Source organism: Hyaena hyaena, unplaced genomic scaffold (assembly GCF_003009895.1).
Source record: "Hyaena hyaena isolate Hyena2069 unplaced genomic scaffold, ASM300989v1 scaffold_145, whole genome shotgun sequence".
Taxonomy (NCBI): domain Eukaryota; kingdom Metazoa; phylum Chordata; class Mammalia; order Carnivora; family Hyaenidae; genus Hyaena; species Hyaena hyaena.
In genome coordinates, this window is record NW_024080777.1 from 991051 (window position 1) to 1010673 (window position 19623).

Below are 19623 nucleotides of genomic sequence, written 5' to 3' on the forward strand. Positions count from 1 at the left end.
GAATTACAATCAAAATGCAGGTATTGATTATTAATTGATATAAATCATGAATTCTTTGGAATGTGTTTAATATCAATTTCTATTAATACAAACACATTAAACAAAAAGTGAGACCTGCAAAAAATGAATACAAGAAGGATGTTTTAAATTTCAACTAAATTGCTGCTTATTTAGTTATTTTAGGTATATTTTTATTTATAGCTTGCATCAAGCTATAAACGCAAATTCTTTCTCCCATTGTCAAGAGGTACAGTCAACAAATTTGAGTCAGACTGTTACTTTTTATGCCACTCCACTGAGAACATGATTACAAATTAGACTTGTTTTGAGAAAATAAAGGATTCAAAACTGTCATTGAGAATCTGTTCAAAAGGCCAAAGTATTAATTAATACAATACTAGAATTAGTGCTAACAAGAAAATCTAGTCTATAGTCTCTGTTTTCTTTCTTTGTTTAGCATGTTATTAGGAGAAAAGTGTTGAAAAATCCATAATATTCTAATGTTTTGGTCCTGGACAAAGATAGAGATACTCAAGTCTTCTAAAAAGCACTTTTCACAAAATTGTATGTATTTAAATGTCACAGATATATACTGTTTTGACATTTACTTATAGATATCTTCTTATATTCATTTAACAATTTTACTTTCTTAAATTTGTGTCTCGGTATATATATATTTCATTTCTTTTGTTAAGTGATTCTTAAATACATACTTTCTAAAAATTCACATAGCATCATAGTATATAAATTAAAAAATTATAAAAATATCTGACTAATATCCCAAAGACATCCATTTAGCAAATATTTCACTGGCATTTGGAACACGCCAAGCCGTCTGTCACTTCTGTTTACATGTTAGTGGAGAAGAGGGACATAATACTTGAGAAAAAAAGTGCAGAATAAAACACCCAAAGTACATAATACTTAAACATTTGGAGGTCATAAGACTTGGCATCTAACATGAAATTAGAAGATTATACTTCAAAGATGAGCAGTGGTGATGTCATGAATATTGCAGAAGAGCATATTACAAAGTTTGTACTTTTATACTGAGGTCCATTCACAAGTTCTATATTGGAAAACAATGACTTTACTTTTTGGTTAGGATCCCATGGTCCAAATATTGGGAAAATTTCTGCATTTTAGAATGTTCATTCTGAAGACATCTTTAGTGTAGATCTGGAAATAGGGAACCTCGTTAACAAGCTGTTGCCATGACCCAGGGAAACATTTGTTTGTATTCAAAACCTCCTGATGTGATATATAAAGACAACTTCAGCCACAGTTACAGAATGCGTTATTTTTAATGAGAAATTATATGGAGATTACTGAAGTGTTTACATAAACTGAGGTGGTAACAACATGCTCTCAGGTGAAGAGGGTCTCCCGCACTCCAAATTTCCCATAGGGAATGTTGGATGTCATGACGGTAACATTTCACCATTTCCAAAAGGACATAAAATATATTCTTTTGACTATTTTCCCACCACTAAAAACTGCCCTAGAAATTTTCTCCCTGTCTTCAGACTTAACCGATAACAGCAGTATCAATATCAGTATCAGCATCAACTACTGCGGAATATCCCTCAACGTGAGCGGTGAGACTGGATAGTGAGAAATTTGATGTTATGGATGGGTCCTTCAGCAGAACTGTCCATGGCTCATTCCAGAAGGTATGTTAGGTCCCTGGTAGGGTAGAAAGAGTGAGGTGGGAGCACAGAGGTACTTAGGGGATGGAATCAATAGGATTCATGACTGATAGATATGAAGAATAAAAGACCAGAATGAATTCAGGATGATGTCCACGTGTCCGTCCTTCCTGCACAATTTAGTGAGTTAAGGTAATTTTGTAAAGGATATTGAAAAAAAAAAAAACAAACAAGACAGGCTTGGAGAAAAAAGCAGGGTGTAACCTTAGGACATACAAGTAGAAATCTCTAGTTAAGTGCGCATACATCTTGAAATAGAGGAGAGAAAACAGGCATAAAGATCTAGAAGTCATCACAAAAGAGTGATCTTGAAAAAATAAAAGACAGGACACAAGAAAGAAAGAAAGGTGAGAAGAAAACCGGATTGTAATGTGAGATCATGGAAATTTCAGCAGCAGAAAATTTTTACGTGGAGACAATGTAAATGTCTTCACATTAGACAGAATATTGATATCAAAGAACCTAAAATCGCTGATATTATACTTTACTTCTGGAAAAGATATTTGGTATCAGTCAAGATAATGGGAATCATTAATTTGAAAAATTAGAACTATTTCCAACAAACAGGAAAGGCAAATGGCCCTAATGTCAGCTCATTTATTATATTCATATTCTGCAAACTACTGAGTATTTTCTCCCTCTTCTCCTGCCCACCCTGGGCATTTACACACCAAGAACAAAAATAGAAATTCTGTGTAACCGTGTAGATCATTAAGGAGATGCCTGGTTTTCTCTAGAATTGAGTACAACTATTCTGGCATTTTGATTTTCTACAATGAATGTATTATCCGTCCAAAGCAGATTGACACCTTTTAATTTGTCATCTTGTCCAGCAATTAAGCCTGTGGGAAATAAGATCAAGAATGATCTTCACAGTATGAGAAATCACATAAAATATATCCTTAATGATTTTTAACTCATTACATGTGAGTTGATAGCATTAGGTATATAGTATATAAATACACAGTAAATTATTTGTTTCTCTTAAAGGTTTTTAAACTTTAATGTGCTAAGAACATTGTTAAGATCTACGCTCTTAACAAATCTTTAAGGACACAATACTGCATTGTTAACTACAGGCACAGACTTAATCATCAGGTAAAACTGAAACTTTATAACTGTTGAATAGCAACCCTCCAATTTTACATTTCTAAATGTGACTTTAAGAACTTAAAATTCCACCATATTTATTCACAGTACTGCGCTTGATCTCATTTTCCCAAATAAATGTCTTTCTTTTCAGTAACTTTTTTAATATGCATTCTACATATTATTGTATGGACCTTTTATATGTATTTTACATATCATTGTATGGACCTGAGCTTCAGAATAGTATGAAAAATCGTAGTGTAAAAGTAGAAATTTTTTCTCCATCCTTGTTTTAAAGTATGGTACCACATGTTTCAGTATTGAGAATTTGACTATCGATTTGAGTGCTAGTATTATCATTTTATTCTTACTATACTTACTATGGCTTCATTTCATTCCCCAGAATTTAAGTCTAATTTTGTCACATGGTTTCTTATTATCATCAAAAGAAAAGTTGATGTGTATCTTTTAATTCCTTTGAGATATTGATATACTGGGAAATATTAATAGATTTCATTTTTTGTTATTTTCCTAAAGATACTTTTTTCTGTACTGTATATCATCATTTAATACCTCTATAAATGGTTTTTAATGGCAATATACATATAATGCTTATAGCCAGACATATTCTTAATAACTTTTCTCCGTTTATGTGTGCAGGTATTTAATTTTGTCACTTTTTACTATGAGTAAAACTACTCAAAGTACCTTGAGGAGGCTCCTTTGTTTTGAATGCTTTGGGAAAGTTTATATAGCATGGGGATCAGTTATAACTTATAATTTTGACATTATTCAACTTCATGGATTTCTTGGCCTAAATTATTCGAAATAATTACATTCGAAACAGTTACATCCCATAGCTACTGTACAATTTCATTTCCTGGAAACTGAAATGGGTACAATAGTGTTAAAGAGATAATTTATTCAGTTTTCACTGGTTCTTACATCTATGTATGTGTGCACGTGTGTGTGTAGCTCAATTTGATCTCATGTAAAGCCCAGTGTCACCACACGCAATCAGGATACAGAAGAGTTTCTGGGGCGCCTGGGTGGCGTAGTCGGTTAAGCGTCCGACTTTCGCTTAGGTCATGATCTCGCGGTTCGTGGGTTCGAGCCCCGCGTCGGGCTCTGTGCTGACTGCCAGCTCAGAGCCTGGAGCCTGTTTCAGAGTCTGTATCTCCCTCTCTCTCTCTCTCTCTGACCCTCCCCTGCTCACGCTGTCTCTCGCTCTCTCCTAGAAATAAATAAAACATTAAAAAAAAAAAAAAAGGATACAGAAGACTCTCATCCACACATGTGAACTCCTTTATACCCCTCTTTTCACACTTACACCCCCAATCCTTCCTTGTTCCCTGGCAACCACTAAACCTTCCTGAAACTTTCTCTTATAGCTTCATCTTTTAGAGGATGTACTATAAATGGAATCATAAAGCACATAAGGTTGAGGGTATTGCCTTTCTCATGAAACATAATGCCCTTGAGGTCCATGGTGCTATGCGTGTATACATCATCTGTTCCTTTTTTATGGCCAGGTAGTAGTCCATTTTATGGATGTATCACAGTTCATTTAACCATTCTCCTGGTAACTGGCATGTGGATTATTTCCAGGTCAGGCTACATTATGAATAAAGTTGCCATGAATATTTTTATGTAAACATCAGTATTTCTCTGACACGTGTGCCACACTCTGCCCAAATGTGTGATTATTAGATTATACGGTAAGTACATGCTTAGCTTTATACTAAACTGTCAAATTATAATTCACTTTTCACTTCCACCCCCTTTCCTCCCAGGATTAGATGATGTCACTGGGTATTGTTTTTCTAGCCATTCTGGTAGGTGTGTAGTAATATCTCATTGTAATTTTAAACTACAGTGTCCAGAAAACTAATGATGGTCAACCTCTTTTCACTTGCTTTTTTGCTTCCTGTGTAACCTCTCAGGGAAATGTCTTGTCATATCTTTTGCCTATTTTATAATTGTATTATTTAATAATTTTGGCCAATGAGTTTTTAGAGTTCTTTGTACAGTCTGGATATAAATCCTTTGAGGATTCTTTGGTTTCCAAATATTTTCTTCCAATCTGCAGATTATTTTTTAATCCTTTTAACAGAGATTTACATATTTTTTTAGTTTGTAAATACTTTGTTTTTTCTTATATATTGGGCCTTTGGTGCTATATCTAAGAACTCTGTCTAGCCATAGAGAATAGTTTTTTCTCCTGTGTTTACTTCTAAAAGTTTTACAGTTTTTGGTTTAAATATAAATCTATGATACATTTTGAAATAACTTTTGTATAAGGTATGAGGTTTAGGTGGATTTTTCTATCTCTTCCCTATGAATATCTAATTGCCTCAGCAAAATTGGTTGAAAAGATTGGGCAATTTATATGTATCTATGAATTTTTTCTGCAATACTGTTCATGTCATCCAGATTTCCACATTTTTTTAGGACACACAAGTATATTGTATTAGAAAATATGTATCTTCTTTTCTCCTATTGATTTAATTATTACTTCTTTTGATTTGCTTTTTTCTTGCACTAAAAATAAATAATCTGGTCAACAAAGAAAGAAGTATTTATTTACTCTATGGAAAAAAAAATGGCCAATGCAGTTTATTGAGTTATTGCTCCAGAGATTTAAAAAGCAACAACTCAATGTGTTTCAAACCAATCAAAACAAAACAAAACAAAACAAAAAAATCAGGAATCTGACAAAATCAAAACTCTAATAAGAAAACAAAACCAACTTCAATAATGTTTATATTGAAAGTGGTAACTTTTTAATGTTTATTTTATAAATAATGGATCTTTTAAGCATGGAATGAAAACTATTAATCTGTTCACACCCTTATCTGCAATCTTCAGTGACAGTGACAGTTTTGTTTCTGTGCAATGTCACATGTGCACAGACACTGTATAGATCATTTAGGATCTCTTTAGAAGAGACCTTCTAAGACTACTCTTAACTGTTCATTTTAATAGTAACAACATTACTTTTAACAAAGGCCAATGCTACCCATTTTCTCATTTAATAGTATTTTTATCTTTACTAACTCCTCATAAGATAGTAATTATAGGGCAAAATTATGTTTCTTTTTCAAATGAGGAGAGTGGTACTCAGCATGGTTATATCATTATCTAATTTGGGAAGTGCTGGTAAAATTATCTTGCTATTATATCAGGCAATCTTTCTACTATTACTGTTTACTGTTGTTTTTGAGGTTTCATTCCCACATGAAGGGAAACATATTTGGATTAAAAACCATGATTTTCTACATACATGAATTTAGACAGTATTGAAGAATACCAATTAGCCCATAGAATGCCCCTAAATTAATACCAGAAAGCAAATGTTCATTGCAATCCTCTCTAAAGTACCCTTTGTCTCTCTAAAAATTGGGACAAAACAAACAGACAGAAAAACAAATACAACATTTAAAGAGTAAATAAAGGGAACAAAATTATTTTCCTATTCTGTCAATTTTTCTTAAATGGTAAAATGGTAAAGAGGCAAATTCATCAAATTCACACAGATGCAGTCAGTTATCATTGGAAAGCTGTATGCTTTGTATCGCTTAAGACTAAATTAAAAGTTTAGTAGATAGTATCACTTAAAAAAGAGGAGAGAGAGACAGAGAGAGAGAGAGAAAGAGAGACTGAGTTAATAATTGCTTATCTTTTCCTTGACTCTGGCCACATTGGTGCCAAGAATGATAATTCACTGGAAAAAAAATGACTTATTGTTTAGATTTTTAATATTCTAATGCAGTCAGGCAATCAATCTCCAATTCGCCCAAATAATTTTGTCATTAAGAAATTATTATTTTGAGGGGCGCCTGGGTGGCTTAGTCGGTTAAGCGTCCGACTTTCGCTTAGGTCATGATCTCGCGGTTCGTGGGTTCGAGCCCCGCGTCGGGCTCTGTGCTGACTGCCAACTCAGAGCCTGGAGCCTGTTTCAGTCTGTGACTCCCTCTCTCTCTGACCCTCCCCTGCTCACGCCTTCTCTCTCTCTCCTAGAAATAAAAAAAAAAAAAAGAAAGAAAAGAAAGAAATTATTATTTTGAATTTAAAAATGAAATTACCATTCTGGGAAAAAACAAGCAAAATCCTATCTAAAATAATTTTTTAAAATATTGTATATAATAGAACATTGTTTAAACTTACCTTCACTGAAATGCATTTGGAAAATTTACTTTTTTTAAATGCTACACTTATGTCCTACCCACTTATTCATAGATTTATATTATAAAAGTGAACTAGTATAGCACATGGACAATCTTATAAACTCTCACACACATAGTCATATCACAAGCTTTAAAAACCAAGTTTCACAATTCAATGTTTTGCCCTAATTATTTGTGAATACAAATTTTAAAAATCTGATAATTTTGGTGCCAAAATGAAGGTAATGAGGGAGAATGTTGCTTTTACAGAATAACTTATTGATTATTCTGGAATCTAATTGCCTTAAATTGTGTGACTTCAAGACTCATTAATCTGGTTGTTCTAATAATGTAGGAGCCAATTTGAAAGGCTGCTTTTCTTTTTACTGGGTTTAAGGTGCTTTATTAGATACTTGGTGTCCTCAAACACCCTTTACTTTGGTTGTTATTCCTAAATTAACTAAGATCATCTACATGAGCATTTTATTTTATACTTGTTTCTACATACTTACTTTGTTTGTATTTATATAGCCATAAATAATTTATTAAAGATGTTTTCTATAAATCAGTTTATTAAAATGCTTATTCCTTATGAATATAAGCAGTAGACATTCTATTTTTAAAGACTAATAGAATGCCATACTTGGTAAAAAAAAATAAAAATCATGCAATTTTTATGAAAAGCATATAATAGAAAATGATTTGGGTAAACACAGTAAGATCAACATATACTAGAGAAAACATTCACTTTCAAAGAAATCATTACAATGTCCTCTCTAATGAGTATAATGCAGCTGAATATTTCTTCACTGACAAGCTCACACATAGTATTTCTGAAAGATCACTTGCTACATCAATACCAAGGAACCAGCTGTTAAACAAGATGATTTCTTATCAACCAGCAGGCACTAGTGTATATTAATAACAGAAGGACTCTTTCAGATTTTTCCAAGTAGTTATTTCCCCCTCTATCTTTTGGCCTTATCTTTCATTAAAATTTACTGATCTAGCAAAAATGGTATAGAGTTTATGAATATAATTATTTGTAATTGAAAAGACTTTCTAAATTCGACACTGCTTCCAAGCATTGTATTTTTTATTCATTTTGTTTTGGCATTCTTGGTCTTCTATGATACTTCTGATGTTTAAAATCATTGTTTTTCTCTTTTTGGTATTGTCACCTTTAAGTATCGTCCATATTAGGGGCACCTGGGTAACTCAGTTAGTTGAGCACCCTACTCTTGGTTTTGGCTCACATCATGATCTCACATTTCTTGGAATCGAGGCCCATGTCAGGCTCTGTGCTGACAGTGTGAAGCCTGCTTGGGATTCTCTCTCTCTTCTTTCCCTGTCCCTCCCCTCTGCGCTCTCTCCAAGTAAATTAAATAAATATTGTCCACATTAATTCAATTACATTTACAGGAAAGAGTTCTGGACTACTCCTAGGATTCATGTCTCTATTCAAAATTTAAAGTATTTGGTTTAAAAAAAGCATCATTTGCCATAATTTGCATAGCTTCATACATGTATATGTGCCTTTATGCACACATGCACGTATGTATTACAGAACTATCCCAACTTATGAATGACAAGTGGGCTTAGCATTTGCAATCTGAAGGAAAATTATTTACCTCTGAATACTTATGAGACTTCTAATTAAAGAAAGCTGTCTGAAATTTCTCATGTCAGTAGTTTTGTAAAGTACATGAATTGTAAACAACTGAAGGAAATAAACAAAGAAATAGCAAAGAGTGGTAGAGTTTCCTTTAGAGTGGTCTTCCACATTATTGGAAAATAGGGAATAGGAGAGCTACATAGTGAGACAGGAGAGGAAGGGAAAGCAGGATTTTTCTTGGGTTTCTGGGGTGGAATCGCAGCTTTATCTACCGACCGTTCTATCTGCATTTTCTGCAACACTCCACTAAAATATCATAAAATCTTAGGAAAATGACTGCTTACAAATCTGAGGCAGGAAATATAAAAGATGATCTTAAGTATCAGTCTGGGTCCAACTGAGGGACAGGAAGCACACAGTCATTTGAAAAGAGGAAGATTAATATAAAGAATGATTAAGCTACAGTAGGAGAGTAACTATAAAGATATAATGAGAACTCCAAAGGGGACACGGAAGTTCACTGAAATTATCCAGACAGACGAGTGTGGACGAGCACCTCTCTCCCCAAGACAAGCTTTAGCTCTCCTCGGAGAGTGTGTGATTGCAGCGTCTTGTTTTCAGGACAAAGGAGTTCACTTGGTGGCCAAGGCCAGAGCTAGTCCACATTCTTCAGGCAAGCAGGAACAAACCTCCAGGGTCCAAGTGCGCCGGCAGACAGAAATGCAGAAGGAGCCCGGAGGTCACCGCAGGTGCAAGGTCACGGCCAGAACTCACCGCATCCACCCTGAGAGTGCTGCATAGACCTCATCAGGCCTGAGATAGAGTCATGTGGCTGCCGAGGGAATATACCTTTGGGACCTAGGGGACTATGCTTGTGGCTGGACAAAGCCTACTGTGCAGCACAAGAAAGGAAAAAGGAAACATGCTGTACACGAGAGCCAGGAAGTTCTGCACTGTTCAGTCATTCAGTGCCCTCCTTTGACAAGGCTCCATGTTGCATTCACAATAAAAGAAATGCTCTAAAGGGACCAATTCGTTATTGCAGTTTCATGGCACAGGTACTTTTTAAGGAAGTACTGAAGGATGAATGTGAAGCTACAAAGCAATAAATTAATAAATGGCGGAGCCTAGAACAGATTGCTGTATCAGAAATGAGGAAACCAATCAAAGACTAATAGGTCATGTCTCAAGTACACAGAAGCTGATGTTTCTTCAGGAATGCCTGAAGATCTGTTTTTCGTACCATTCTTGGTCCATTTGTAATTCTCTTTGTGATATAGATTGCTTACATTTTTTTCTTTTGTTTCTGTATGTGTCTGTGTGTGCATGTAGGTGCGTACAGGTTTGCATTCTTTAAAAAATAAGGTGCTGGGCTTTTTTTTAGCATCAGAGAGGCCTGTTCTTTGGTAAAGAATGTTGAGGGGAAGGAGAGAAAGTGGGAGAAGAAAGAAGGGGCTTCACTTTGGGAGGATTAATATAAACAAATTCACACCAAATCCCATGTTTGTTGCCACAAAGTCTCCCTCAGAGTTTGCTATTATGAAGTTCTGTCTCCCCTACCCCATTTTCTAAAGTATATGTTTCTCCATATTTCATTCTTCCCCACCTTCTCCTTAGCAATTTACTTAGGGGTATCTCAGATCAGGAGGTACATCATGGACAGTCCCTTCTTTCTCTGCATTGCATCTACTTTCTCATTCCTGAGTCCAGAGAAGAGACTCTTTCCTCTCTGTTTCCACACCCAAATTTCCTGTTTGCAAAATGGAGAGGTATATTCTGTTCCTTGGCTTTGTCAAGAATTCATACTATGTGACATGTATATCTCTCAGTTTGTGTTTTGATAGTGTAGTTGCTTCCTTATTAGTCAACTATTTCTTACTATTATTTTCGTAAACATTTTTAAAACATTTATTTATTTTTAAAAGAGAGACAGAGCACGAGTGGGGGAGGGGCAAAGAGAGAGGGAGACACAAAATCCGAAGCAGGCTCCAGGCTCTGAGCCGTCAGCACAGAGCCTGACATGGGGCTCGTCGAACCCATGGACAGTGAGATCATGACCTGAGCCGAAGTTGGATGCTTAACTGACTGAGCCACCCAGGCGCCCCAACTATTTATTATTTTTAAATAGAGTAAAATCCATTTCCTCTGAAAGTGTCTAACCAAATGTTTCTGGGGCACCTGGGTGGCTCATTTGGTTAAGCTTCCAACTTCAGCTCACGTCATGATCTCCATGGTTCATGGGTTTGAGCCCCGTGTCAGGCTCTGTGCTGACAGCTCAGAGCCTAGAACTTGCTTCAGATTCTGTGTCTCCCTTTCTCTCTGCCCCTCCCCTGCTCATGATCTGTCTCTTTCTGTCTTTCAAAAATAAATAAAGGTTAAAAAAATAAGCAGAATGTTTCTAATATTTTGCTTATAAACACCATTAAATTAAAAATATGTTGTCTGCATAAAAATAATTTTGGTTACACAGGATATGCTTTATTATCTTTTAAAGTAAATATTTTTACAAAAGCTTACTCCATTGAGTTGTAATTTTCACACATTGCTATCTGATTTTTAGGAACAAGTAAGAGATTAAGAGCACTTTTGAAAGTGGGAGGTACATATTGATCTTAGGTACTTGGTTTCAATTATACTTGAAGGAATTCTACCAAGTCAATTTCAAACAAGAAATCTGAACCCAACTCAATCTGATTCCACATGTAATGTCTGGGTAATCATGGCACAAACCATGACAATCCAGGAGCCATGAGAGCTCTAACACCCACATTATTAAATAAGGCATCACCCACCAACTGTTAAGAAGGAAATGACTATGCTAATGCTGGATATATCAGCAGCACTCACATAATCTGTACATTGTTGTCAATTCATAAACTACAATGTGAAGGAGAGCTTTTGGCTTTCCCTTGGATTTGAGTGGAAGACTATTGCAAGTAGCCATGCTGTGTATCATTATTTCAGGTACTTAAAGACCTCGGACAAACTTCTAAATCTGATAGTGACATCTAGGAGTCTCCTCACTTATTTGATGATTCTTGGTTTTCTGCCTTAAAGGAAACTGATCATGAAATAGCACTGACCAGTGTCATTTATTCTGAGTTTGAACTATGCGTAGGGGGCGAGATTCAGTCATACTGATTTCACACTTATTTTTGCCATTAAAATTGGAGGTGTAATTTTTACTAGTACAGGAATTTAAAAAAATGAATTTTCTGTTTGTTTTTGTGTTATGCAAATAATCTAAAGATAGCTAGTCTCTAAAAATATCTGGGCATAGTTAAAATAAGCATCATTCTTGGGGTCAGACACAAATTATAATCCTTGCTCAATCTCTCCTAAGCTACATGATGTTGAATATGTTACCTAAACTTTCACACATCTGTAAAATTATTAAAAGTATAGCATGTCATAGGTTTCCCATATAGCATGTAAACCTCTAGCAAGTCATACAAGAATTCCATGCCTCTACATCTAACAGACGTGTTTCTTCCTCCGCAGAATTCAACTCTCAACCAACCTTTCAAGTTTGTTCCATCAAAAATTAGCACTTGAGTTTCCTTTTGACCAGTTCTACTTATTTTTTAAAGATTGTTATTTCATTTTTTAAAATTTAGAACTGTTCCTATTAATAAGGAGATATTAACTTATTATTAAATAAATGACTTTTCTAACCTTCCATTACTGAATGGGTACAGTGGACACTTTTGTAAATTAAGGATGCATTAAGAAAACTTAGTGATCTTTCTTATGCCTTGAACATCTTGCTATTTCATTATCTTACAAATCATTTCATCATTACTTGTAAATTTTTTCTAATGTGCTTTTAAAAGACTTACATGAAACTTGTAGGATGAATGGGCTGAAAGGCTGATATCATAATGAAATAAATCTTCCCCGTTGTATCATTCTCTTGTTTTTTTTTTTAATGTGTTGCTTAAGGTATTTACATCATCATTCAAAAAGGCATAAAAAACTGATACGCTGTCATTTTAGTTGGATTTTATTTTTTCTTTAAAAACAGTTGAAAATTCAAAATACTTCATTTTACATTTATAATGACAGAGAGAAAAAAATTGGCAGAGGAAGTCATCTCACAGTAATTTGTGAATGGATGTAACCCAAAAGCAGAAACCAACACTATAGACCCAAGATGATGGAGAAACTGATCACGTATTAAAAAAAGCGTTTGAGACTGAGCCTTCAGATGAAAAAAAACAGATGAATATTCTCAAAATCAAGAATCAGCAAATGAACAATATGGATTTAAGGATAAAGGGAAAATATAGTAATCATCCTTTTAGTCACTCAACAGGAAGGACTTCATCACACGATATTTTGTGATAAGGATCTGGGCCGTTCTGTTTCACTAAAAATAAATGTGACAGTATTTTTTCATCTTTTATAAGTGTTTTGCACCAAAATCTACTTGATTTATCTTGCAAGTGGAAAACTACTGAAGGCAGAATATATCTAAATGTAACTGGAAGGACGGGAATGCAATAGAAATGTTCTTTTAACTAGAGTGATTATTATATTTGCTGTTTATAAATCTAAAGATTAAATGCTTTGCAATCACGGGGCAAAGAATATAGCCATTCTTTCTTCAACAAAAAAATGAGCTGTGAAAGATATTTTAAACTTCTTGAAGTATTACATACCGACAAATGCATATTTATCGTGTTAACATTTTGTTAACATTTGGCCAAGAGGACCATAGTATTGCCTTCAGCCTGACTCAATGTTACACAGGTTTCTTCCTGAGGAGGAGGGCGCCTGACCTCCATTTTCATAGACCAGTTACAAGAGACAATTTCTGTTTGCAAATTCTTTCTCTACCCTTTGTAATGTAGATAAATCTTCTCCTAAACTACCAATTTGATAATGCAGGATGGTCTTTCTCAACATCCTGAAAACCATCCCTTTGAAATGTAGACATCCATTAAGATAGGACCCCTATCGTTCAGTCTCTATCCTCTATCAGATGGCAGGAAGTTAACTTCTATGAGAGTCAATTACACAGATGGCCTGATCACACTGGCCAACCTCCCCTTCCCCCAATGTGTCCCCCAGTACTTTTTTTTCACTAACTAAGATATAACTAAGATGATTTATATCTTCCCTGCCTTCCCTAACAAGCATCCAGTGCAATTTCTCTTTGCCACATTTTAATAAAATTATTTTGCACTGTCATTTTATTTATATAGCTGTGAATTACTTATACAAATTACATATTTTTAAAGAATAAATTTCACCATGGTGTAAATTGCGAGGATTTCCCCCCCCCTAGAATAGTGGGAATTAAGCCTACTGATACTTCCTCCTCAAAAACTGTTGCATTCATGCATGTCCACATCAACAATCTTGTTTCTCTCTTACATGATGGGTCACACCTACTCAGTCTACTTTGCAGTCTTCTCTTTCTTTACTGAATCCGTAAATATTGTTATTCCCAAAGGTTGTGCCCTGTGTTCTTTTATATTCTCACTTTATATTTTCTTCCTGCGTGACATTATGCACGCAACAAATAAATATTAACTATGAAAGCTCTAGTAAGTCTAAAATCTCTATTGATGGGGAGCCTGGTGGCTTGGTCGGTTAAGCGTCCGACTTCGGCTCAGGTCATGATCTCACGGTTTGTGGCTTTGAGCCCCACATCAGGCTCTCTGCTGACAGCTGGCTTAGAGCCAGGAGCCTATCTTCGGATTCTGTGTCTCCCTCTCTCTCTGACCCTCCCCTGCTCACGCTGTCTCTCTCTCTCTCAGGGATAAATAAAACACTAAAAAAATAAAATAAAATGATAAAATCCCTACTGTTAAATTCAATGGGATCTTTTCTTTTCTGCTTTTACCTGTACCGTAAGAAGAAAATAAGGCAGGTAATAACCCCTTCCTCCTTAGAACACTTTTTTTTGTGGTTTCTACATTACCATATTTTCCTGGTTTGCAAAGTTCATTTTCTAGTGTGTCCCAACCCCCAAAACACTAGTATTGGACCAGATTTGTCTTTAGACTGATTATCGACTCTTTCCATACTCTCTCCTAAAGAGATCTCCTCACACTGCAATGTTTTAAATATAACATGCAAGGTTAATAAATTCAAATGTATATCCCCAGGGAATTATAGAAAAAACACTTTATTTCAAGAACTATTGTCTTCACGCTTTGTTCATTTACTCAAGTCGTTATCATTGGGAACTACACTGTATGTTTTCAAGAATACAAAAATAAACTCACTCACTGTTCACAGGTATCTTGGAATCTAGAAAACATGCTAAACTTAGAGATGACACATTTCACAAATATATAAGATCTATTCAAACTAGGAATAGAGAGGCAACACAATATAATGGTTAGATGCATGCATTCTGATCCCAACACTTAGGATAAAACCTCTCTCTACTTCGGAAGTAACCATTTCTCTGGACCTCTTCACCTGGAAAATGAGGCACATGATATATTTTGCTCACATTTTTTTAAGAGTTTTTGAGGATTGGTTTAATGTTAAAATGTTGCTAGAATCATGTCTGGGGCATTATAAATATATATTTGTTTATTTGTATTTTACTTATTTATTTTTTTATTTTAGTATTTCAAGGTTTTTTTAAAAAAGAGTTTTAAGTTTATTTATTTAGGGAGAGGGGGCAGAGAGAGAGAGCATGAGAAGGGGCAAAGAGAGAGAGAGAGAGAGAGATGCCAAGAAGGTTCCGTGCTATCAGTGCAGAGTCCAATGTGGAGCTAGATCTCATAAACCAAGAGATCATGACCTGAGCCAAGATCAAGAGTCAGATGCTTAACCAACTGAGCCACCCAGGGACCTTTCAGGTTTTTATTTAAATTTTAGTTAGTTGACTGATGATGTAATATTAATTTCAGGCGTAAATTTTAGTAATTCATTACTTACATATAACACCCAGTGCTCATCACTGGTGCCTCCTTCATATCCATCTAGCCCATCCCCCCCCCCCACCTCCTTTCCAGTAATTGTCAGTGTGTTCTCTGTAGTTAAGACTCTCTTATGGTCTCTCTCTCTCTCTCTCTCTCTGTCTCTCTCTCTCTCTCTCTCTCTGTCTCTCTCTCTCTCAGTCTATCTTTTTTTCCCCTTTCCCCTAAATTTATCTGTTTCGTTTCTCTAAAACAGTTTGATTATGTGGCATGTGAGCTCAGTTTTGCAGTAGGGGCATTTCAGAAAGAAGGGTTGATATGAACAAAATTCTAAAGTAGAAGCTGTAATTTATATTTTGCAAGACAATTCAGAGTATGAAGAGGAAAATATATATTTTTTAAAGCAAGATAGATAAATTGTGGCCAAATCAAAGAGAGTGTTAAATACCAGACCAGTAAGTTTTATGCTTTCATGTGGCAGTATTGGAAAATCCACTGAAGATTTTAAGCACCAAAGTCAGAAAACTGTGTTGTAGGAAATTTCACCTGCTCTGCCCTTCGCTGGGCAGAATGAATTCATGAATTCATCTTTGCCCTAATGCCTGAAACCTCCTGTGATCATGGATGGTGTCACTGTCGGTGACCAGTAGGTAGAAAACAAAACAAAACAAAACAACAACAACAAAAACACCACAAATACTCTTCTCGAAAGAAGTGAGTATTCCACAATATTACAAATGTCCTGACTCCTGAGTTCTTTCCTATGAGCCAGAATCGGTGAAAAGAAGGCAGGCTCCACTCCCTGTAAAGACATGAGTAAACTCTCATGCAGTGGTGGAGGGAGATAGTTCGTACTAGAAATGTGTATTGGCATTTTGTCACATGGTGCAAACGTTGAAAAGGTTATTATAAACATGATTGATTACAGTTGTTATAAACAACAGCTGAGGAGTTAGAATAAAGGCTCCAGTGTGATCGCCAGAGTGAGGTAGCATTGTCCTAGAAGTTTTTATCATCTAAGTCTAGGGCCCTGGCCTCAAGTCTCTTATGATATGAATTGTGTTGTCTCCCAGATCTCCTCCCCATCTCAGCCCAGCTAAGATCGATGAACATGGAACTTTATTGGGTAAGTGGAATTACCACCCTGGACATTTTTAAAAATAAGTGTAGGGAAAATGAAGTAAATTAAGCTTATTTTTTTAAGTTTGGAAATAAGTTGTTTAATCAGGGAGACTCTCTGAATACAATCACACTTATGTAAAGTTAGAAAATATTTAAATTTTAAAGTATTTAGGTTATAGTAAACTATAAAATGTAATTTTGCTTATAATAATTGTAAAAATACAAGTCATCTTAAATATGGAAATATAAGATATATTTAGAAAGTTGTAAGATATATTATTTCTGAAATTATTTTAATTTTAAGCTTATGATATTTGTTGATGTGTCCAGGTAGACAGATGTGTTTGAAAAGTTTGAGAAAATCAGATATGTTGAATTTCCAAGTATACAGTCTATAATTCCAAGTTCAAAGAAACGTCTAAACTCAGTTTTTGTAAGAGTCATGGGTAACAACCATGTCATTTGTATTCTGTTTTTGTGATTCGTTTTACACTATATTGTCTGTTCATAGGTTTCTATGTTAGTTTGATTTTGGATCTAGGGGGTGGTGCCTCACAGTGGGAGTCACTGAAAATTTTATATTAACATTTTGCTTTATCAAAACCTCTGAATCCTAACCAAGTCAAAACAAGTAGCTTCAGTTTAAATTCATTTGTATATTTATATAAGTTTATTATTATTTTAAAATTTGTAAATGCCTTAGGCAAGACTTGAGAATTACTTCTGGAATAAAACACATTCTAAAATAAAGATAGTCAAATAAATTTCAGAAGACATTTTAAGTTCTACTAATGATTTCCATTATGTTACAGTTGAAAAATCCATAACAATTTAGGAATGTTTAATTCTTAAAATATGTTTATTTCTCACAATAGCAAGTATCTAAATATAAAGGATAATGTTGGCTATTCTTATTCATTGGTAGAAAATTAAAATTTCAATTTTTATAAAATCCAAATTGTCTTCAACTAGCTTTGTTGATAAATTTAAATCTGAGAATAATTGATTTTACAGTAAATATATATACACATAATCACTTACATACATATATACACATACATACATTCAGTATTCTGAAAACTAGTTTATGCATTTTTAAAAATGTTTTATGACATTTAATAAGCTTCTACAATTGCAAATGACACTTAAACAATTTTAAGGTTATTGTGTAGTGGATCTGAAAACAAAGAACAATCTATTTCTAGCTCTACTTTTTGAAAATCAAGAGTGAGTTTCACAAGCCAAAATATGTGAAATAAATAATAAAGTCAAAAGAAAGAAACAAAGAAAGAAACAATGAAACCAAAAAAGAGGGAGGAAATGATTTTGAAGTAAAGATGATGTATTTCAAAATAAGAATGCTTTCTATTCTTTACATAGCTAGCAATTAATTTGAAATTAGGTTTCTTTGGGGTTAATATGTCTGATATAATAGTTATAAGCTACAGAAAAATTCCAGCTCTTTCTCTTCATGTTTATGTTTATATATCATGTTACTTTATGTGGTGATGCATGAAAAAATAAAAATTCATTAAAATGTGATTATTTATCCCATAGAATTACAAAAAAAGAATATTGCATTGACAAAGTATAAAGGTTTTACTATGAATCCCCAATGTTAGCAGATTTTTCAAACATTTGAGGAATCTGGAAGTGGAAAGCCTAAAGCTTCCATTTTAATTTTTTTAAGAAGAAATTTAAATTATATAGAACTTACAACATAAAATCATGCAGTTCATACAGTTAAGTAAAACTTACTTTTATCATTGCAAAATGGGAGGAATCATAGCAAAAGTTATTATATATAATATATGGCAATGTTTAGATATTAGCAATTTATTGCAAGTCCTTACCTGACCAGAGACTGCATTTTCACAAACATACGTGTCATAGAATTCAGAGAACTCAGGAGCATGATCATTAATATTAAGAACTTGCACATACACAGGGACTGCGGAAACTTGTTGCACATTGTCTGCAAATTGAATAAACAGAATAAAAATAAAGAATGTTAACGCTGTCTTTGGGGGGATGAGGTCATGAAAATGACATTAGAGACTGGGTGGCATATTTCTATTATCCTTGATTAAAAGACATCTGTGCACATGATCCCTTTATCAATCATATATTTTCCAAAAGTAGCCTAGGAAATAATGCCCCCAACATATTCAACCCAACCAATACGAATCAAGTGCCTTTTACCTGCCATAGACTCTAGATAGAGCTGATAAGGAAGGACTGAAAAAGATGGACAGATGTAGGAACACTTCCTAAACTCTAACCACTGGTGAAGATATATATATTAATAATATGTATTGTGATGTATGTGTATAATATGTATATTAATACATATGATTCTAATAAATAAAACATTATTATCCTCCCCAACTTTACTGATAAAAAACATTGAGAATTTAGTTCCACAAATTACAGTTAAATGGCTGGCCTACAGTTACAGCTGAAGTAGAAAAGGCAGTTTAAAAATCCAGCAATAAGTGCTCTAAATGATAGCATTGTTCGGTCGAGTATTTAAAAACAAAAAAGGACAGAATAAGGATCTAAATACATTTGAAAATAAAATAATTACAATAAAATCTAGGTAAAGTTTTATGGATACATTGAATTGGGAGGATTTTCTGAAGTGAGTCAAGAAATATAGAAACTGTGAAGGAATGGAAATATATAGTTAAAAACATATTTTAAATGTGCCCCCCCCCAAAAAAAAACAAGTTTAAAAAATCAAAACAACAAAACACCATTGATCTGGAAAAATGTTTGCATCATTACATGAAATTTTAATAATTCTAATTTTCAAATTCTGACAGCTGGTATGAAAAGAAAAACTACAACAATTTGGGGAAATAATCATAAGCCAGAAATTCACGGATGAGAATGAAAATTCAAATCATCGATGCCAGGGTTTTCAACCTCATCACTCTTGATATTTTGGAATCTAGATAGTTCTGTTTTTTGCCGGGGGGGTGGGAGGGGCTGTCCTGTGCTTAACACTATTCCTGACTTCCACTAACTAAATGCCA

At 34.3% G+C, this 19623-nt stretch overlaps 1 protein-coding gene across 1 annotated transcript in view; it reads right to left on the reverse strand.

Moving 5' to 3' along the window:
- Window positions 1–19623, reverse strand: part of CDH19 (cadherin 19) — a 68141-nt gene that overhangs the window by 9307 nt on the left and 39211 nt on the right. Inside the window, exon 8 of the mRNA XM_039238749.1 lies at window positions 18439–18560. Coding sequence (XP_039094680.1) covers window positions 18439–18560 — 122 coding nt within the window. The remainder of the gene's footprint in view (window positions 1–18438; window positions 18561–19623) is intronic.